At 36.3% G+C, this 19,764-nt stretch overlaps 1 protein-coding gene across 4 annotated transcripts in view; it reads right to left on the bottom strand.

The window, feature by feature from the left end:
* Window positions 1-19,764, bottom strand: part of LOC139962130 (GATA-binding factor 2-like) — a 73,944-nt gene that overhangs the window by 20,052 nt on the left and 34,128 nt on the right. For all 4 annotated transcript variants that reach the window (XM_071962053.1, XM_071962051.1, XM_071962052.1 and 1 more), the window contains exon 3: window positions 8,999-9,137. In XM_071962053.1, coding sequence (XP_071818154.1) covers window positions 8,999-9,137 — 139 coding nt within the window. The remainder of the gene's footprint in view (window positions 1-8,998; window positions 9,138-19,764) is intronic.

The raw sequence follows: 19,764 nt of genomic DNA, 5'->3' as shown, positions 1-19,764 counted from the left end.
CACGATAGACAACCGGTAAAACGTACTACACGAGAATGTTTGAGCTTATAATGGCACGCGCGGGAACGAGTAAGACCTTTGGCCCTAGTTTCCGCTCTGAGTAGCGTTGTAGTGAAACATCTGGCCAGGGTTTATCCGGGTCGCTAATAAGGCAAATTTACTCCTAGGTAAGTCAGATTCCATTTAAGGAAACAGGGTGAATGATTTTCAGAGAAGAGGATATAAAGCTACAAGGCTGTGTCGTGTTGTGGATTTTTTTTCTTTTCTTCACGTAATGTTAGTTTACACTATGACGAATGCCTCATACTGACTTTTAGCAATACGTTATAATTTAAGTGTAGGATATGTTATGCAACTGAGTGGCATTGCAGGCAAATATATTTATCACCCCCAACTCCCCACCCCTCTCCAGCTTACACTTCTCCTCCCCTACCCCTCCACCTGCCCTTTCTATTCCTGCCTCGATTATAACATAACTAATAGTATCATCGCAAATGATTAAAGGAGCCACAACCCCCCTCCCCCTCCCCACCCCTGACCATCATCTTTGATTTAAATGGTCGAGATCTTTGTGAAGATCAACTTTCAAACAGCTAAAAAGCAAATCTTGTTCAGGTTAGAAGATATAGTCATTCTGGAAGCTTTCACTTTCTTTTTACTTTACTCCTTTCATAGTTTCCAGACAGAGTGTTGAAAAACACTGAAACTCACTTGATCATTTTAAGGCATTCAATATTTTTATATCCGGCGTACGCTTATCACATCTCCATTACAGAAACAAAAAACATTTTTAAAAAAAATGATAAAAAAAAAATAATTTGAAAAACATGTTGCTCGATGATGTCATATTTAGACTTGATCGAGTCTTTTACGTGAAGTAACATTTAATCTGCCATATCTTCCGAATGAGAATAAGATTTGCATAGCTGTTTGGGGAAGATTTCATGACAGTTATTTCTAGCAGATAAACCAATAATGATGGTTAGGGTTTGTGTCTTCATGTAAGAACACCTTTACACAGCCAATAACAAACTCAAAAGCTGGGAGATATTTAACTGCCCCAGTATAAAAAGCAATCATCATGTGCTGCCCTCATTTATAAGTGTCTATTTTTTAAATTCCATCATCTTTTTTTGCGTTGTAGTACCAGGGAGCCATAACAACTCCCTGGTAGTACACAAGCCGTGTTGTGTTAACACATAACTGAATAACATTCTTGAAACAAACATATGTGATGTCATACAACGTTTTTGTTTTGATATCTTTCGATACAATTTCACTCAACTAACTTCAAAGGGGGTTAATTGTATAATACATAATACTTATGGCATGCATGGTATTCATAATAATTAATTATTTAACTATTTCTGTCGATCTTACCAAAAATTCATTCGATGCCACTTGAAAGTGCCACTTTTGAAATGTAATAAAATGACCCATCAATGTTGTCTTTTTTTTTAGACTTTTGCCATTTTAAGTTGGATTTTAAGAAATCCAATGTATACCGTAATGAAATATGGCGTTTCAGAATACTGTACTGCCAATGGAAAGATCATTTGCAAGGCTATAAACAGTTATGTAACCAAACAATCCCCGTTTGTTTGTTCTACGACATCCATAGAACCGGAAATCAATCGAAAATGTTTGGTTCATGGACAATCAACAGCACACGCCGTACGTAATTATTACTGACCACGGGGCGAGGCATCTCTTGTATTAGTAAGCCGGAAATAATAAATTAAGAGAATCAAGAGAGAGGTTAGCATCAGAAAACTTCCTGTTAGGCACATCTCAGTGATTTCTTTATAGTAAATAGTTAGGACAATAGGAGGAAACGCTGGGTAAAATTGTGAGCATGATTTACATGATGTACTTGTCACAAACATAAATTTGATACTTAGCTGGTGAAAGAGGATATACGCAAAAAAAGGCGCGAAAAAAAGAAAATCTTCACTTCCTGGCCAATCAAACAAAGAGAACGAATAGGCCGCCAAAATTCTGACTTTCGATGGTGTCCTTGACACAGAGCTGGTCTATCAACGGTTCTGCCTTGACAATGAAGTATGCCCTCTATCATGAACATAGCGACGGCCCACGCGCTAAGTACACAAGGCCGCCATACCAGAGTATATCAAGCACGCTGTACTACATGACATGTAATAGTAAGTCATTCGAGAGAGAGAAAAAAAATCACTATTTCAAAATTATTTTCAAATTTTCTTAAAATAGTTTGGACATTAAGCGGGCTGTTCATCCATATATAACACATGCAGTTTTATTGTTGAGAGAATATGGGTTGATGGTTTGTAGGGAATGACGCGGCATACAACGAAAGGCTAACGTTTGACCTCGATGACATATGAAACTAAATTTGAACTTCTAAAAATTCGAACGCTTTCATTTCATAACTTGATGTGAACTGGTAATGACGTCGTAAGCCAGGCCGGTCGCCGGAGTCAATCATGTCACCGGGTCCCTTATACAATGTGAATAGGCCTAGGCCTATCTTCTGTATTTTACAGGCCCCCTCCATATTTTACTGGCAGGACACCAAATTGACCCCGGGCCCCAGACTGTAGTCGGTCCTCCCCCCCCCCTTCTTGTAGGAACTGGCGATGACCCATTGTTATAAGATAACAATATGGAGAGGCATCATTAAATTCATAAATATTAACTAGAACAACTGACTTAAGCTTATTGTGATGGCAACGGATAACGTTTGCCAAACATAAACTAGACTTAAGCTCAAATATATTTGTAGAGGTCAGCTTGTATTTGGATGTTTCGGTTATTATCTCTGAGTTGTCATGATGGGTTCCTCCAATCGGAAAGATTCATCGGTTCAAACTAAACCACAGAACAAGCACGTTATAAAGTATAGGTTAAATTTAATTTGCATAAAAAAACCAGTGCGAACATTGTTATTGTTAGCTAACGGTAAGTAAAGACTGTTTAGCCCGTTTTACTAATTTTTGGTGAAGCTTTGGACCTATGGATGTGGAGAAGCACATTATTTCGTCAATACTTAGCACTAATTTACGTTTCCAGAACTAATTTACCTCCAGAAAAACAATAGAGAAATAAATAAATGAAATCTAAGTGGATTATTTTGGTGGGAATAATCCCTTGTTTTCATGTTCGGAATATTCTACAGAAGAATTCCTGTTGTTTTCTGTTCACGAGCGCATAAGTAGGCAAAGCGCCTCTTTATTCCAAAATTTGAGAAATGCAATACCGACCTCTATTTTTCTGTACGGCAGAAGTAGTAATGAATAGCTAACAGTCAATATTTTTTTGGGGGGGGGGGGGGGGGATCTACGAGAGCGACGGGAGAGATTGATCTCTTATAACGATATGCATTTACTCATGTTTATATTATTAACCAAGACTTTATTTTTATGTTTAGTAGGGTTTTTTTTTTCATTTCCTTCTCTTCAATGCAATAAACGTTCTATAAATTTCGACAATGCATGTGGGGTATTTGCCTCAAAACTATCAAATTTGAGAGTATGAAAATTAGCCGACCCAAAACCTACAGTCACCAGATAATAACAAAATATGCATTTATCTAGTAAATGACATTAGAACACTGAGTTAATAAACAATAGCATATATACTATCACGTGAGTGGATTCATTGATTACGTCACAGCAAAATGATTCACAGCAAACAAGATATAAAGAATGGGTGATGAAGTCGGGTGGAGAGCAGATAAGAACCCCCCACCCCATCCCCCATTACAGCCTGCCGTCGAATAGAATATATTTTCCTGAAGCTCTCCTTGTTGTTTTACCTCATCTCTGCCATAAAATATGACGATAACGTCAAGAAAAGGAATTCTCTCCAAGAACAAGAAGACAAAGATGCAGTGTTTTGAGTTGTCTTATAGATGTAAATAATGTTAGATGATGGTTTGTTGCTTACCGGAGAATGCTACGCTATGGGCTGCCAAGTTTCTGCGAATTTTTACGGTGTGTGTTTTAGAGATAAGGATATCAAGGTATCGTAATTAATTAACACCTTGGAAAATTCGGTGAAACTGAAATGGTAACAAAAAAAATCAACCTTTCAGTTTGTGGTTTTTCCAACAGAGCGTGTTCTAATGAAGCCATTCAGGGGAGAGATAGAATGGAGCAGTTCTGGTTAAAGACCTTTTTCAGGAAAAATTATCGGAAGTTTCATAAAAGTTGAAACGGGAAGGAAAGAAGTTAGCTAAAGCCAGAGGTCAAGTCAATTGAACCGATCAACTCTATGGTATTCAATAGTCGAAAGAAGTGGTATCCATATTTAGACAGTATGTTCTATTGGCTCAGTCACTTCAAGCAAATCGGTGACTTTTAATGACCTTCGAAAACTACATCAACTTTAAATTCTGTGAAAATACTATAGCTGTGGTCTTTGGATTTGGGGTCTGGGTTATTTTGTTACACTAAATACCGTCTTTGTAAATTATTTCCCATGGATGTCATATTCATAGAAGAATATAATGTAGGCCGCTAAAGTGGTGACGTTACCAAAGTTGAGGAGTTCACGAAAAAGTGAAAGTTCGGTGAAAACCATAACGCACCAAAAAACTAACAGAGACACATACATTTAAACAGGTGAGAAGAAATGGAATCTACCTATATAGCTAGACAACGTAGTCAGTCGTATAGGGTCAGTCGACGTGCGATGGGTGAGGGGAGGGGTCCGTCGAACGAGACAGGCAGCTCTCCACATCCATGATATCTTTGTATGTATATATTACCACCCTACGTGTTTACTTCTTTCACTTTCTAAGGGTGATATCACTACCCTAGTATGGTATACTATTAGCCTAGCTTCTCAGTGTGCTGCACATGCCAAGTACGGCAATATATGAAGGCAGTTGACCTTCAACAGTTTGTGCATATTTATGAATAGATACAGCATAATGCACTGGGATTCATCATTGACATTCAGTATATCCATTGTTAATTAAATGGACATGTTGGTACACTAATTGTCATACAGCACGTGCATGCATATATGCTATCCTATATGCAAATGATTCTGCGCTCGTACATACATATAAATGCTATCCTATATGCAAATGAATCTGTGTTCGTACATACATATAAATACTATCCCATATGCAAAGGATTCTGCGTTTTACATACATTTAAATGCTATCCTAAATGGAAATGATTCTGAGCTCGTTTAAGGCCGCTCGTTGCTAGAAGGGCGCCGTCTTCATTATGTCAAATGAAATACGGAGCCTATTTGTCCAGCATTTAAGGTCATCACTATTCCTTTAAATATGCTCAAAAGTCGAACAGTTAGCACGCGTGCGCAGTTGAACGTCGACGTCATAGGTATTGCGAACCAGGATGCCTTCTCTCTGTCTCGAAAACATATCTTCTTTAATTTATTGTCTAATTCAGCCCTCTATTAAGGTCTTAGAATGACTTAGAGGGTCAGAACACAAGGGAACACCACCGCCACGTTTAGTTACATTAAAATTCCATCAGGAAACTAGTGACTATTAATACTGCAACTGTACCTAAGGTTAAATATTAGTTATATTCTACTCAAAGCTTGCTGAGTTTGCAATAAGTGGTCTTTTTTTGAGTTTTGGGTTGCTATTAGTTCTACCAGGGCACCTCCTGATTCCAAACAATTGCGTTTGAGTATCCCAAATGACAGGGTTACTTTAACTTCAGGATGTGGTTGCAATATAATAAGAGAAAAAAAGAGAGAACCCAAAATGGGGGAGCTGTTTCATAACAGATCTGTATAGTTGAATGAGCGCTGAAGGCAACAAATGTCAGGCTATCAATACGTATGGTTCTCGGGCTTTGCTCACATTACAAATCACGTTACAATCTGGTTTGGGGAATGAATGACGAACACTTTTAACTGTTTTATACAACTGCCTTTAACACTGTCGTGAAGGAGAAAATGTGCTGAGAGCTGGAAAAATTGGTCGGTAAAGAATGGTGCGGGTAGGGGGGGGGGCGGGTTATTCCGAAAGTCCCATGTAATATGGTCCAATCATAACTAATTGCAGGTGAAAACAAATGGGGGTATTGCCATTCTCTTCAATACCTTTATTTATAATGCTTAATGATTTCGGCTGCAATTAACAAATCGACTATATATCTAGTTATGAAGTAAGAATGATATTGTAAGGTAATCCCAACATGGCGTGTTATATTTCTAATTATGTGGGTTCATCAGTCGTGTCCACTGACTTTGTTTACAATCCATATTTTAACAATGAAAGACTGTTTCGAGTGACAACGTGTTGATACAATCCTCAACAAACAAGCCTTTCACGTTTATATGGGGTTCCAATTCATTTATTGTATAAGTACTTGTCATCGACTCAAGTTAGCATTGAGTGACGTCAGTAGAATAACTGTTTACATATTAGCTGAAATAAAACTGTCGTGCTACCTATTCTTCTATTGTTATAGCTTGATACAATTGTATCGGGGTAAGGGACCTCTATGACCACTAAAGAATCGGACAGTTCGCGTAGGATGAAGATATATTGGACACGCCTAGCATTGATAGGAAGAACCCTCCAAAACAACATGACATGGCATAAAACGCAATTTATGACCAAAAATGGTAATTCCCGTGCTCTACCGGAACAGGAAGAGATTGCCTTGGCAACCAATAACTGAGTGGAATTTATCGAAAACAAAGATAAGAGTTTTAAACATATAATATATTTACTCTTCACCATTTGTGTGTTCCTGTTATTACAAGCGTCTGTCACCTTTCACAAAGATGTAAGCTATCATTGTGTAACTTCCTGAGGCAGTCGTTTGTCTTTCACTATTTCTCAAAGTCTGTAGTTACGTCATGGATAATAGACGCCATTTTTTGTTTGGAGAAAACAAATATGATACTGCAAAAATTCCCATACATACTTATAATATTTTCCTCCAACTTTTTGATTGTGGCCTTAAAACGGACTTCCTTCAATACTAAAGGTACGAAGTTGCCTAGATCCTGCAGATCTCCACAAGAAAGATTACGGGATCTGCATTATGATAATATATATACCAACGATTAATATTTCTATTAACCCCAAACGGAGCGATCAATAATGATAATAAGCCTTAACAATTATATATACGAAAAGCAACAAAACTCACCCGATTTTAATATGCAAATCAGGTACATCTGTTATTCAAGTATTATGATGATCCATTGACGTTATTGATATTAGTTAAAGTAACTTCATGTATACCCATCTAAGAATTTAATGTATCTACTATGTTATGTGACAAACACAATCACATGCTCCAAACTATTGATAATTGCCAAGAGCAATCATTATTAGTACAATTATTATTTTCTCCTTGGAAGGATCGAGTCGGTACGAAGATATGTCATAAAGCAACTCGAGACAAATGTCACTAAATTGATTGAAACTTCAATATATATATATTGGTTGAGTTCAGTCGATGCATTAAAAAAATAGTTTTGTGACTTATGTAAATCAATTAAGAAGAAAAAATTGCATCATACGTTATTTATTTGTATACATAATTGAGGATATATGTTTTTTCCCCTCTTTTTAAAACAGATGTAAAAAACAACAGACTAAAATGTGAAATTCGAGAGGTCAATATGATTTGAGACAGTGGTTGTTCAGAGTTTTGAAAGCAAATATGTAAATAGGAACAAAAGCTATTGAAGTAAAAATACATCTCATTCTTTAAAGGTGTAGATGGTTTGTGAACATGCTTTATGCTCCAAATGGACATTGCGTGCACACACGGTATATTGAGCTGAACCGCAGAGCAGAAACGTGAATTTGTGACAAGTACATTCTCATTCCACATTGATAATTCAATCTGTCTCAGTTTGTCTGTTTGTCGGTCTGTCTGTCTGTTGGGATGCATAAATTCTGCACTGTCGGCCTATTCATCAGACAGTCGGTATGTTAATGTGCAGTGTGTGTGTGTTTGTAAATGTTACCAACTTACAACAGCTCTTTTAATGAATTCATTTTCTGTACTCCATATTGTATTTTTTCTCTGGTGTATATAATACTATAGTCTAGATATTAATATGAGATAATATTATGTTATGTACATGTTATGTGCGCCCTTAGAGAGGTATTCTGAGCGCGGGCGGTCAGTAGGGTTAATATACAATATTGACAGAGTGAGACATAAACTGGATAGCTGCGTGTATAGCTGCCATGGCATGCCATGTTCCAATAGTGCAGGCGCCAAAACAATTAATTCATTTGTCTTGCATTGATAATAAAGAATATGTCCTCTCTATTGAGGATTATGTTAATTTTACTATTATCTTAGCACCCCCCCCCCCATGTTCGCGTTCCTGGCATATTGGCCCGTAGCAAAGTACTAAAGTTGATGGACGAGAGAACACAAGCATGATACAAAATGATTGATCCGCGTGTGTTTGGAAAGAAGGAACAGTATATGGAAAGAATCATCCTTGGCGACATTTGTGTATTTCCCATACGAGGTTAATATCTATTTTACCTGTATGGACAGTATGGTGTGTTTCCGGTTATTACTGTAAAGAGTAACAGTTTCTTTGTATTTATAATACGAAGGCAGATACAAATGGTTCCAATCAGCAATAGTTTAACACAGGATTCTCTCTAACTAACATGACTGAACAATTTTTCTTCGGAATTCTTATTTAAAATAGAAATAGATTTATATTCAATTAAATCCAAGCATTCCTATCGTATGACATTACATTGTTATCTCAGTCACAACAAAGACAATAGAACTGTTACTTTGGTTGACTTTTCTCTTTAGCTAATTTAATTCGCTTTTTAGCTAATTTAATTCGCTTTTTAAGCAAGTTTATTCAGACTCGAATAGAACTATTCGGTTAATTGTAAGCGAAGACAAAACTTTTATTGTGCGCGGTGCCAATATATATATATATATGTATACATATTTATAATAGCAATTTGACAAAAAAAAAGCTTTAATCCTGAGAAGAAAAATGAAATAGAAGTGTATTATGAACTTACCATGCGAAGAGCGGTAGGTATGCATGGCAGCAGCCCTTGCTGCAGTGCTGTTATGGTAATAACTACTGTTGGAACCCACTGGACTGACCTGGGGAATAGCGCCTTCGAATGACGACGAATGGTGGTAAAAGTAGTCAACCTGGATCGAGGAGATAAATAGAGGAAATAATTCACAAATTGATTTCATCGGTGATTGTCTGATAGATCTTAATCTAATCTTTATTAAGGATATATTAAAATCGAATTCACTGTTCACTTCAAAAAAAGAAAGAAAAAAAAAGAGCTAATGTGAAGGGTTAGGACATGCAGAGAGAAGGTAAAGCAGGGAAACGTAAGAATATACAATATAGGTTAGTGTCTAAATCAAATAAATCCGCGAAACCTTGGCATTGCTAGTCACATACGCCCGAACAGTATGTATGAATATGTTTATATATGTGTTACGTATATACCATATGGTATATATCGTGGAGCCATATAGGTCTTTGTGTATATATGTATGGGTTGTATGGGTGAGTAGTATGTGCGTGGGGCGGGTGTGGGGTGGAAGGGTGAGTAGTATGTGTGTAGGGCCGGTGTGGGGTGGAGGGGTGAGTAGTATGTGTGTAGGGCGAGTATAGGGTGGAAGGGTGAGTAGTATTTGCGTGCGGCGGGTGTGGGGTGGAAGGGTGAGTAGTATGTGTGTAGGGCCGATGTGGGGTGGAGGGTTGAGAAGTATGTGTGTTGGGCGGGTGTGGGGTTGTATGGGTGAGTATGTGTGTGGGACGGGTGTGGGGTGATTAATATGTGTGTAGGACATGTATGGCGTGGAGGGGTGAGTATGTTCGTTACAAGAAAGGTAAAGTGCCCGGCTGTGCGTGAATGCATATTTCCTTAATTCTTGTGGTATTCTCCATCAGTAATCCTTTTCCCTGCCTTGCTACTTACCGAGTTGCGGGACCTTTCACCGGTTAATGCTACGTCGTGACAAAACAGTGTAATGCTTTTGATGGTAGCCTACGCATACATTCCACAGTGTAATGCTTTTGACGATAGCCAATGTATACATTAATAAGTTTTGTATATGCGTTATTATAAACTGTTTTCATATTGTCAATAGTAAAAACTTACAAAATGTGACTAAATGTGACTGACAAGATATATATATATATATATATAGATATATATATATATATATATATGAATAGTTCGTATTCTTTAGGTAACAATCGCACACCCACGTGATGACTGTACCCTAGGAAAGCCTTCGCCAAGTTTCTCAATTAAGTCGAACTTAGGTCAACGATATAACCATAGCAACGACTCTTTGTTTATATCGCGGTATCTTGCCAATACTAATCTAACGTCCGGAAATGCTGTTACTAATTTGTTTGAAATGTTTAGCGAGGTTCACTGCAAATGATATTTTGGTCAAGTTCAGGCGCCGGATACATTTGACCGTATCTCCTATGAAATAAAATGAATGATTTTAAGTAAAGTATGTAAAGATTAATAATTGTTTTCAGTTTCGATTTTTACGTTTTTATCTTGTTATGCCTCCAACCCTTAATGATCATACGTGCTCTAACTTTGCACATGATTGCAAACCACGATAAGATTAGGTATTTATTTTCAGTTCTGTCTCAATTATTTCTTGGCTCTCCCCCCCCCCCCCCCACACTTTTTTAACAATTATTAACAAAACGATGTGACATGCATATTCTTGTTAGCTTTAAAGGAGAAGCAAACCCAACCATGACTTTTACGTTACGTTTGTAACTGTTCTTTATTTTTTCAAGGTGAATGTAAATATAAGATACTTAATAATTAAAGAATTCAATATTTTCTGAATCGGCATTGGCAAAATCTGTGACTAACGAGGGAAAGAAAAAATATAGTAAATGAAAAAAACAACATATTAAAATTCAAGCACATTTGATGATCTGCTGATATATGATTTAAGACTTGATCTAAATTTTTAGGTGGTCGTTAAAACCAAATGTCTTTCAAATGGAATAATCTATTTCTTGTTTTTATTTATTTATTTACTTTTTGTTGTTGAGTACTATTGACCAATGATGTTGTTTGGATTTGCGCCTCCTTTAAGGTTTCTTGTTATGAGGGTGCCAAAAATACTCCTCCTTGTGGGGTTATATCTTGGGGGGGGGGGGGGGTTGAACATTGTTGATATTTAAAATTCGAAATGTAGTGGTGTTATCCTTTTATAACAACGCCGTTCTCTTCGCAATACATAATATATGTATATGTATTACTATGCCGGTGCGATATTTACTGTGAATGCTGGAGATATATTCATGTTTGGGTTCGTTAAAGTAATTTGTTTTTATTTCAAACAGAATGTTCAACGGAACGCGGGGGAAAATTACTTTTTGGACATGCATTGAAACTAACTGGTATAGGAAATAAAATTATTTGATCACTTCATAAAAACCAGTCCCTTATAGCATATCTGAGGTGGAGGGGCACCAGCAATTTAAGGCAGGCACGATAAGTCAGACCCTGTAACGTTTGAAGTTTTCTTTTTTGTATACATGATGGGTGGATCAGATGGGGGACATTGGACTGCATGGGTAAGGGGCACGGTCCCCGTACCCCCGGCCTGGCTATGGGCCTGATAAGAACGCAAACGACTGTCGAAATTCATTTAGCCCTGCGATAACTTGTCACTTATATAGCAACCAAAATTACACATGGATTTACCTGACCCTAAAGAACACAAATATTTGTTTCAAGTTTTTTTAAAAAGTAAAAGAAAATTACACTCTTAATTAAAATTTCTGACAATTCACTTTCTTGGAATGACCTAGATTTCTGAAGGAACAGCGTAAAAGGTTATTGTTCCTTGCTCCAGAGAGCTACCAAGTCAGTTGTTTAAAAATACATTTTCTTAAGCAGTAATTTCTCATTTTGAACTCAGAGGTTACATACACGTCATTACTCGGCCAGATAATAAAGACGACGAAGTTGGTTTCTAACTTTGACCTATAACAGAGAAGACTGGTGTAATCTGATGGAAAATATGTAACAGAGTCTTGCCATCAAGGTGCCTCGCGACTTAAAACACACGCGATTTATGTTTGTTTGTTTATTTGATTTTCCACAGATAATAAATATATAAATGTGGAGGGAAGTCCTTTAAAAAGCCAATACAGGCTTAACAAAGTAAAGGACTCCCAAGAAAAAAGTATATACATAATTGAAAATATAATTAATGTCTTAATAAGGAATAATTAATAACATACAAAATAAACGATGTATCAATACTGAGAAATTACTTCTTTTTTTAGCGTTTTTCTAAATGTTACTTTAGATGGTTTAGAGTTTATAGTAGCAGAATTCCATGTCCTTATGGCACGATTCTTTAAACTTAACTTACAAAATGTTGTATTACATAAGATGCGGTGTGCTATGTGACAAATAAGTAACATTATTTGTGACTTATCGTTAAGTCTGATACATTTCTAGCTTCTGTCTGCATCAAAAGAGAAATAACAATAAAAACAAATACTTCAGACTGAAATTATTCACTATATATCTCTGAGGCATTGGCATCTTCATGTGTTTATTTTGTTTTAATCGTCACAGTCTTAACCCAACAGACTATTTGAGAATTTGAGACATACGGAAGTCGTTCTGATGACTGTAGTGAATCAATATGGACGGTATATTATTAATTCTATGAAATAAAAACTTGAATACCTTAACCGAGATCATCATATTTTGTTTGCTAGAAATGTGATCTGTAGTATCTGGTTGGAAAGTAGAAACTATTATGTCGATTCGTTTCCAGGAAATCTAGAATAACTTTCACTTTACTATATATGAGAGAACTATATTTAAGTCGTTGATTTTAGAAAGTATATATGTAGCCTAGTTTGATGTGGGTCTACACTTTATTTCATAATATACCAAATTATATGCATGATGTAATAACGATACAGATAAACTGCTCATGCTCTTGTCATAGATCAAGAATATGTCAGCCCGATTTATTATATGCAAATTGGGTGACCGTTTGATACCTCAAATGAAAGTGTGGTATACGTCTAGAGTAGAAGCAATGGTCCCTGCTTGCTTGAAGTGAATCAAAATCATTTTTTAGAAATATTTTTATACCTATTGTGACATTAATATAAAAATAAAACACAATATATAGTTTCTGCATAATCATATTTGATGGTGAGCTGTTTACGTTCTGTGAACACTGGATCCAGCCATGTTTTCTCCATGGTAAACTATTAGGGCTTGTTTATAAATGATTTCTAACACACTCTATGACGTGTTGTGGTTTTATATATAGGCATGTGTATGTTATAGTAATTTGGTTACATTTTAAGCAGTTTTATTTTGAACATGAGACTTTGTACAAATCTGTTCTGGAGAAATTAAAAGATACCGTACATATAAATTATATATTATATAAAATAAAACTAATTTCTCCTTAACTGTAAAATATACGAGATAGAGTAACTGTTTTGCCTAAGACGGTTGGGTAAGCTTACACTGTTTTGAAAGTGAACTACTCCCGATCCTTGAGGTCATCTCGTCGACAACTCAAGTAATTGGTGCATTTCTCCACACAATGATATTCTTTCCCGCCGAAATATGCAATTAAGTAAATATTATCTCGTTGTTACAGAAACAAGTCTTAATCTTATGTAGAATTCGCTATAGCTTCACCTGCCGATGTGAGAGCGGAACCATCTTTGTTATGAAAGAAACAACTTTCAAAAGGTTTTAAAAAAAATGTTTTGTGTCAATAATGCACAAATAATGCACAATTTTTTAGTAATATTTTTGTTATGTATGCATGGCTGGAAACGTTGGCGTGACAAACGCAGCTGCTATAGAGGCATCAAATGTAAAACACTATAGTGGTGACCACGAAATTGATCTAGCGGGCCACAGCGAAATGTTTTAACCAAGTCCACGTGACATAAGACTTAAGGAATTCCATGACGCAAAAATGTAACAGAATACATTCGGATATAAAAATAGCTATGAAAGTCCTACATGCCCATTTGTTCGGGCCATCTTTTTAAGATTTAATATCATATCATGAGTGTAGACACTACATACAAACTCCCCAAAGCATTGGTATATACATATTTGATGTTTTCCGTTCACTTTTGGTACAAAACATGTCCAATGCACTTCAGATATTGTTCGAAATGGCATCGTACTATCGAAGTAAAAACTCTTTACAATTACAAACACACTACAATTATTTGATTTCGTAAATAGTATTGGGACGCACACATTGTCTGATTCATCGCCCCCATCCCCCGCCCCCTCAGACACACACGTCAACAAATATCCTCTACGTCAGCCAATCCTCACGTGACAGTATTTCTCAAGATGACCGTTTTGGACACAGTTTAATATGTCGAGCAATGTTATCATGCATGATGCAGCCCATTGAATGACGTATCTTGTGGACCGGGAAAACCCTATGGTTAGGGTTAAACCCTATATATGGTTAGGATTAAACCATAGGGTTAACCCTTACCCTAACCCGAGAAATACTGCGTCACATGTAGTATCATACAATACCGTACTTCTTGAGGCAATGCAACTTGCCACATTATAACTTTTCTTGAGAGATGAAAAAAGTTGAGGTCTTGGTGCTAACTTTGAAAATCATTTGAATATTCATGGATTTTTGACTTTTTTTGAAATGCCGAGAAATGAAGCAGCATTTTATCTGAACTATAATATATGCAAACCATATCACGGGAAACTTCAAGGCTTTATTCAGACGAATTTTGAAATTCGAGAAGTTTTGTAACCGAAGAAAGGAAAGCATGTTCCCAACACGCTTCCAGAGTAACTTCCCGTTTGGCGCCGAAGCCTTTCCATATTCATTTAAAATGAGACAGGGTTCGTTTGGCTAGAATCTTGACAAACCATTCAAGTTGAACTGGGTTCGTTTAAACTCACTCCAAGATTTCAATCTGATATTGCCGGTTTGCTTTGCCACTACACGACGGGTAAATTTCATTCCCATGGGAAACAATTTCATTACAAAACACAAAAGACCTAGTTTAAACTAAAACAATACCAAATGAAGCATGATATAAAAATATATAAAAAATACAGTAAAGAATTAGTTATTTTGTTTAATATTAATTTTTGCAAATGAAAAGCCCTGGAATTATAAGAATGAAAACGCCATGCATATGCATACATTGATATGCTGCAAAATTTTAAAAGATGATTCAATTCTCGGTAATATATCATCCTCACGTGAGAGGTTGATAAATGCAATATTTTGTTTAAACACATCTGACAATTATTTAACGTGTCTTTTTGTATACTTATCGCAGATTGATGTTAAATTATTGATAAGAATGAATTGGAATGTTATACACTACATATGCAATTATTCCGATAGCATATTAACCGATATTCGATAACGATTAATACATCTCTTTTTTATTTATTATTTAAATTTTCGAAAATTCGTACAGTTTAGAAAAATTAAAAAAGTACTAAGTTTGGGCGTACAATAGTAGTCATTTGCGATGACCCACCTGGGCCACCGTGTCATGTACTAAAGGTTTGTTAACGTGTGTGTGTGTGAACCCCAGACACCACTGATTTTCTGTCCCTCAATATTTCATAGCTTTCTATATATGCCATTGCTGACATTTCATAACCCCACACGGCATCTTATATCGGGAATATGGCCATCGGAAGGTAAGGGAGAACAAACTCTACTTATGGTCTTACAAAAAAAACACAGATGTGTCACATTTTTTCATTCTTTCATTAAACATTTTAAGAAATAACGGAAGTGATTCATTTCATAGTAACACACAAATCAAGTGTTGCTATTTATATAAACGAAAGTAAATAAAACAACCATGTTCACGGTTATTTATAGAGTGCCAATAATGATAGCAAATACCTACATAGGTGCACGCTGCAGTGAAGACACCCACCCACCCCATCGGAAATATTCCTTTTCTACACTGTACGTTAATGCCCCGCTTTCAAGGCACCGTATACTGCCAGTATGAGCAGTAAAATATCTGGCTTCTATTAGTTGGTCATGTTTAGAAACTGTTTGTACTGTCAGTACGAGTCCATTGCAGCATGATATGAGAAAAGAGTATATAGTGGTATTAGCATTAGACAATTGCCCCAAGTGGCTGCTTGCGTGAGGATACAATATTGATGATACCGCTTTTACATATTAGGTGTGTGATGAATATTCAACAGCAACAAGTAATGAATATTGAACCTGTACACAAAAACAAATTCCGACTGTTCTTCTATACTTGCTTTCGTGGGGGTATACAACCATGAGTAAAGCAGTGTCGTGTCTATATGCTGACAATAGTTAGGCTATATCAGTGTGTGGTATATGTGCGTAGGTGGTACGATAGGAGATGATATGAATATTCATAAAAAAGTTCTAGTAATAAATATTTATAGTCTCAATGTGTGTTTACAAAATTTTAACTTCGACCTTTCCGCCAGCTTGCTGCACTAAAATCTCAGTGAAAATGACACCGTTCTGTGCAATTTTCATATTAATATTCATTATCTTTCTTAAGTTATCTGTCGTTAAACATTTTATGCTGAATAAAATTCGCCAAATTTAAAAGATTCTACAAACTTCAATCAAAATTTGCAACCCCGCCCAACAGATAATGCGCCAATCAAATCTCTTTGTTTTGTTTACGACCGTTAGGCCTATAGGCTTACTTTCACTTTCGTGGCTAGCCTGTGTTAGGTCCATTCTCTTGGATAGTATCTTTCTTTCAGTCTTACCGATGTAGCTTGCGAAATTGTGTCATTTCCTTCCATTGCAAGGCATAAACAGGTGTTTTCAGGTGTTTCCTCCGTGAAATTGGGTCAATAAGGTGGACATACGAGTATATATAGGTTATATATATATAGGTTTATACATTTGTGTACTGAACATGCTGGTATGGGCGGTCACAGTAATTTTTCGGTAAACCGTTCGCGCCATAAGGGCAACAGAAAATAAATTTCTTTCTTTCTTTCGATTGCGACAGCTTTACTACATTAAACCCACCTGGTCAGAGTGTATAGAATAAGAAACATTGAACCTTCTTCGTAAGTTTGTTTTCCGAAATTCATAAGCAAACACGTATTGAGACTTTAAGTGACAAAACCACGAATTTGAATTAAATTGACAAAATTGAATACAAAGACCCACAAATTTACCGCCATGGTTGACTTCAGTTTTATGAGAACATCCAATCGAGAAATTTTACTCTATTGTACATAAATGAGGATGTAGTGTGGGTATGCGTGTGTGTATATATGTGTGCATTGTGATAGGCGGGTTGCATAGGGGAAGGGTAGCTCGTGAAATAACATGTAACTGAGTTAGGGAATTTGGGTAAATTTGACACTATTAGAATAAGTTAGTGGATAGTTGTTTGTTTGATGGGGGCCTAGTATAAGAGCTATTGTATCTATATAACCTCGCGTGCCAATTTATACCATAAGTGATAATAACTTCAAAACAATTATTTCTATGTAGGTATTGATAGCAGAATACACGAAAAACAAGACTCAAAAGTGAAAAAAAGGCCTGATGATGAGCATGATAAAGTTCTGACAAAGCCGCAAAGAAAAAAAGAAAAGTAAACTAAGATTTTATCTGGGAGATAGTCTTAATAGGGGTTTAACAGTCTTAATAGGGGTTTAATAGTCTAACGATTGGGTTTGTCTGACACAAGCCGATGCATGATTTTTATCAGAAGCTACTATCAAATGCGCATGTCAGAAAGTCTACTGGCCACGAGCCTCACGACAACAAAACAATCATGTGCGCATTTTTACTATTTTGCCCCCATTTTCTCGCATAATTTCTTTTATCGTCAATGCGCAAATTAAGAAACTATCGTCTATATTTTCTTTTAATATATATATTTATTTTCAATATATTGTTTAATTGTTTTATTCACTCAGGCCTTGTTTTATTCTCCGTATCTTTGCACACTAGTCTTTCTTTTTACTATTATGTCTTGGCCTTTCTCCCTCCCCACAGAAATTTTCCGAGACGAAATTGGAACGGCCAAAAGAATTGGCAAAAGAAATCCAACTATAGCCATGCTATATCTGATACTCGATAGGCGACTTGTTTAAAGGCATGATGTGATCTTCTTGTCATAAGGTTAGCCATACTAAGCATATAACGGGAATGGCTTAATTTAATAGCTTGCACACGCACACTAAGTCATATACACACTGGCAACATTTAAAATTGAACTAAACAAATGTAGTTAAAATGATGGAAATGATAACACTAGACTGTGTCTTAACCGCTGCACCGAAACAAAACAATCTCTCCAAGACGAACGTCAGCCACACCCCCCCCCCCCAACCCACCCCAACAAATCTTCTTACTACCGACATAATGCTACTAAAAGCACGCCGATATTGCTGGTAGAGAGAAAAAGGTTTGTTCTTGACGAATCATATAGGAACAGTGATGGTTTTTCACGGCCAGGGTGATTTCTGGGTGTAGTATGTACATGTACAAGTCATATCAATACCATCGTAAATTAAACTTAAAAGTCTCTGACTCTTAAGTTAGGGATAAAATTCCCCCCCCCCCATCCACCGCCCACCCCCACCTCACAACAACCAATGCTGTGTGATGTATTACAATAATAATAATAATATATACTACAACTGTCTTTGAAATTAAAAGCAAAATCAAGCAAATACCGTAATCGAACCGAGACCTTATATGTTTATATCAGTTCATAGGCTCCTTTGTTACATACAGCGGGCGCAAACTACCCTATATATACTGAGGCATATATCTTTGGCTTAGTTTGATCATATCAATGTTGGAATTAATCACTAAAATTCCCCCAAACCTACTTAGAAGTGGGGCACAGAGGCATCAGCAGTATTAACAATTTTGCAAAAAGTAAATTTTGCTTGATAAAAATGATCGCGTAGAAGGTCGAGGGTATTATTTTCAATTCGTGTTCTAAAGAATCTACTACATAAAGAATAACAAGTGAGTACCGCGTCACTCGGTGGGGGTAAACTATAGCTGTGCACGAAAAGTACAGAAGAAGGTGACTTGAAAAATTGACTTAAATTGATCGTAGGCTAAACAATACTCAAACTCGTGAGAAAACCAGAACTGATTGTTCATCATTTTAAAGTGATTCGTTCAACCATTGGAATTTTAAATGTAGTTGAAGTCCTAATTGATAATAGACTCAGTTTGTACGCTCTTTTTAAATATTTTGTGAAGAAGTTATGAAAAGATTTTACTGAATACCAGATAGTTTACTCCAAACGCACAAAAGCGTTAAACTTTTGTTACAAATTGATATAGGCTAAAGCTTAAAAGGGGGGGGGGAGAGACATTGCTCGCGTGAAAAGAAGACAAGTTGTCATGGTATATATATATATATTATATATATATATATATATATTATATATATATATATATATATTATATATATATATATATATGTATTTATATGAATACGTAGAATGGAATGTTGCAACGCATTGCGTTTTACTTCTCCTTTTACGAACAGTATTTTCTATGCTCGTTATACTGCATATAACGCAATGGTGTTTTACTCGGTTAATCGATTATCGACAATTTCAAGACACTTCAAAGTTATTCTAGAACCAATCGCGCACGCTTACGTCAAGCCAAATCTGCTCAAGAATACCCTACAGTCTTAACCGGTTAGAGAAACTGTAAGAACGACACACTAAAATCAGCCCGTAGTAAACGCTGGTGCCAA

The sequence above is a fragment of the Apostichopus japonicus genome, chromosome 20 (assembly GCF_037975245.1).
Source record: "Apostichopus japonicus isolate 1M-3 chromosome 20, ASM3797524v1, whole genome shotgun sequence".
Taxonomy (NCBI): domain Eukaryota; kingdom Metazoa; phylum Echinodermata; class Holothuroidea; order Aspidochirotida; family Stichopodidae; genus Apostichopus; species Apostichopus japonicus.
The sequence above is the reverse complement of the archived record's forward strand: the minus strand, read 5'-3'. Positions and strand labels throughout refer to the sequence as shown.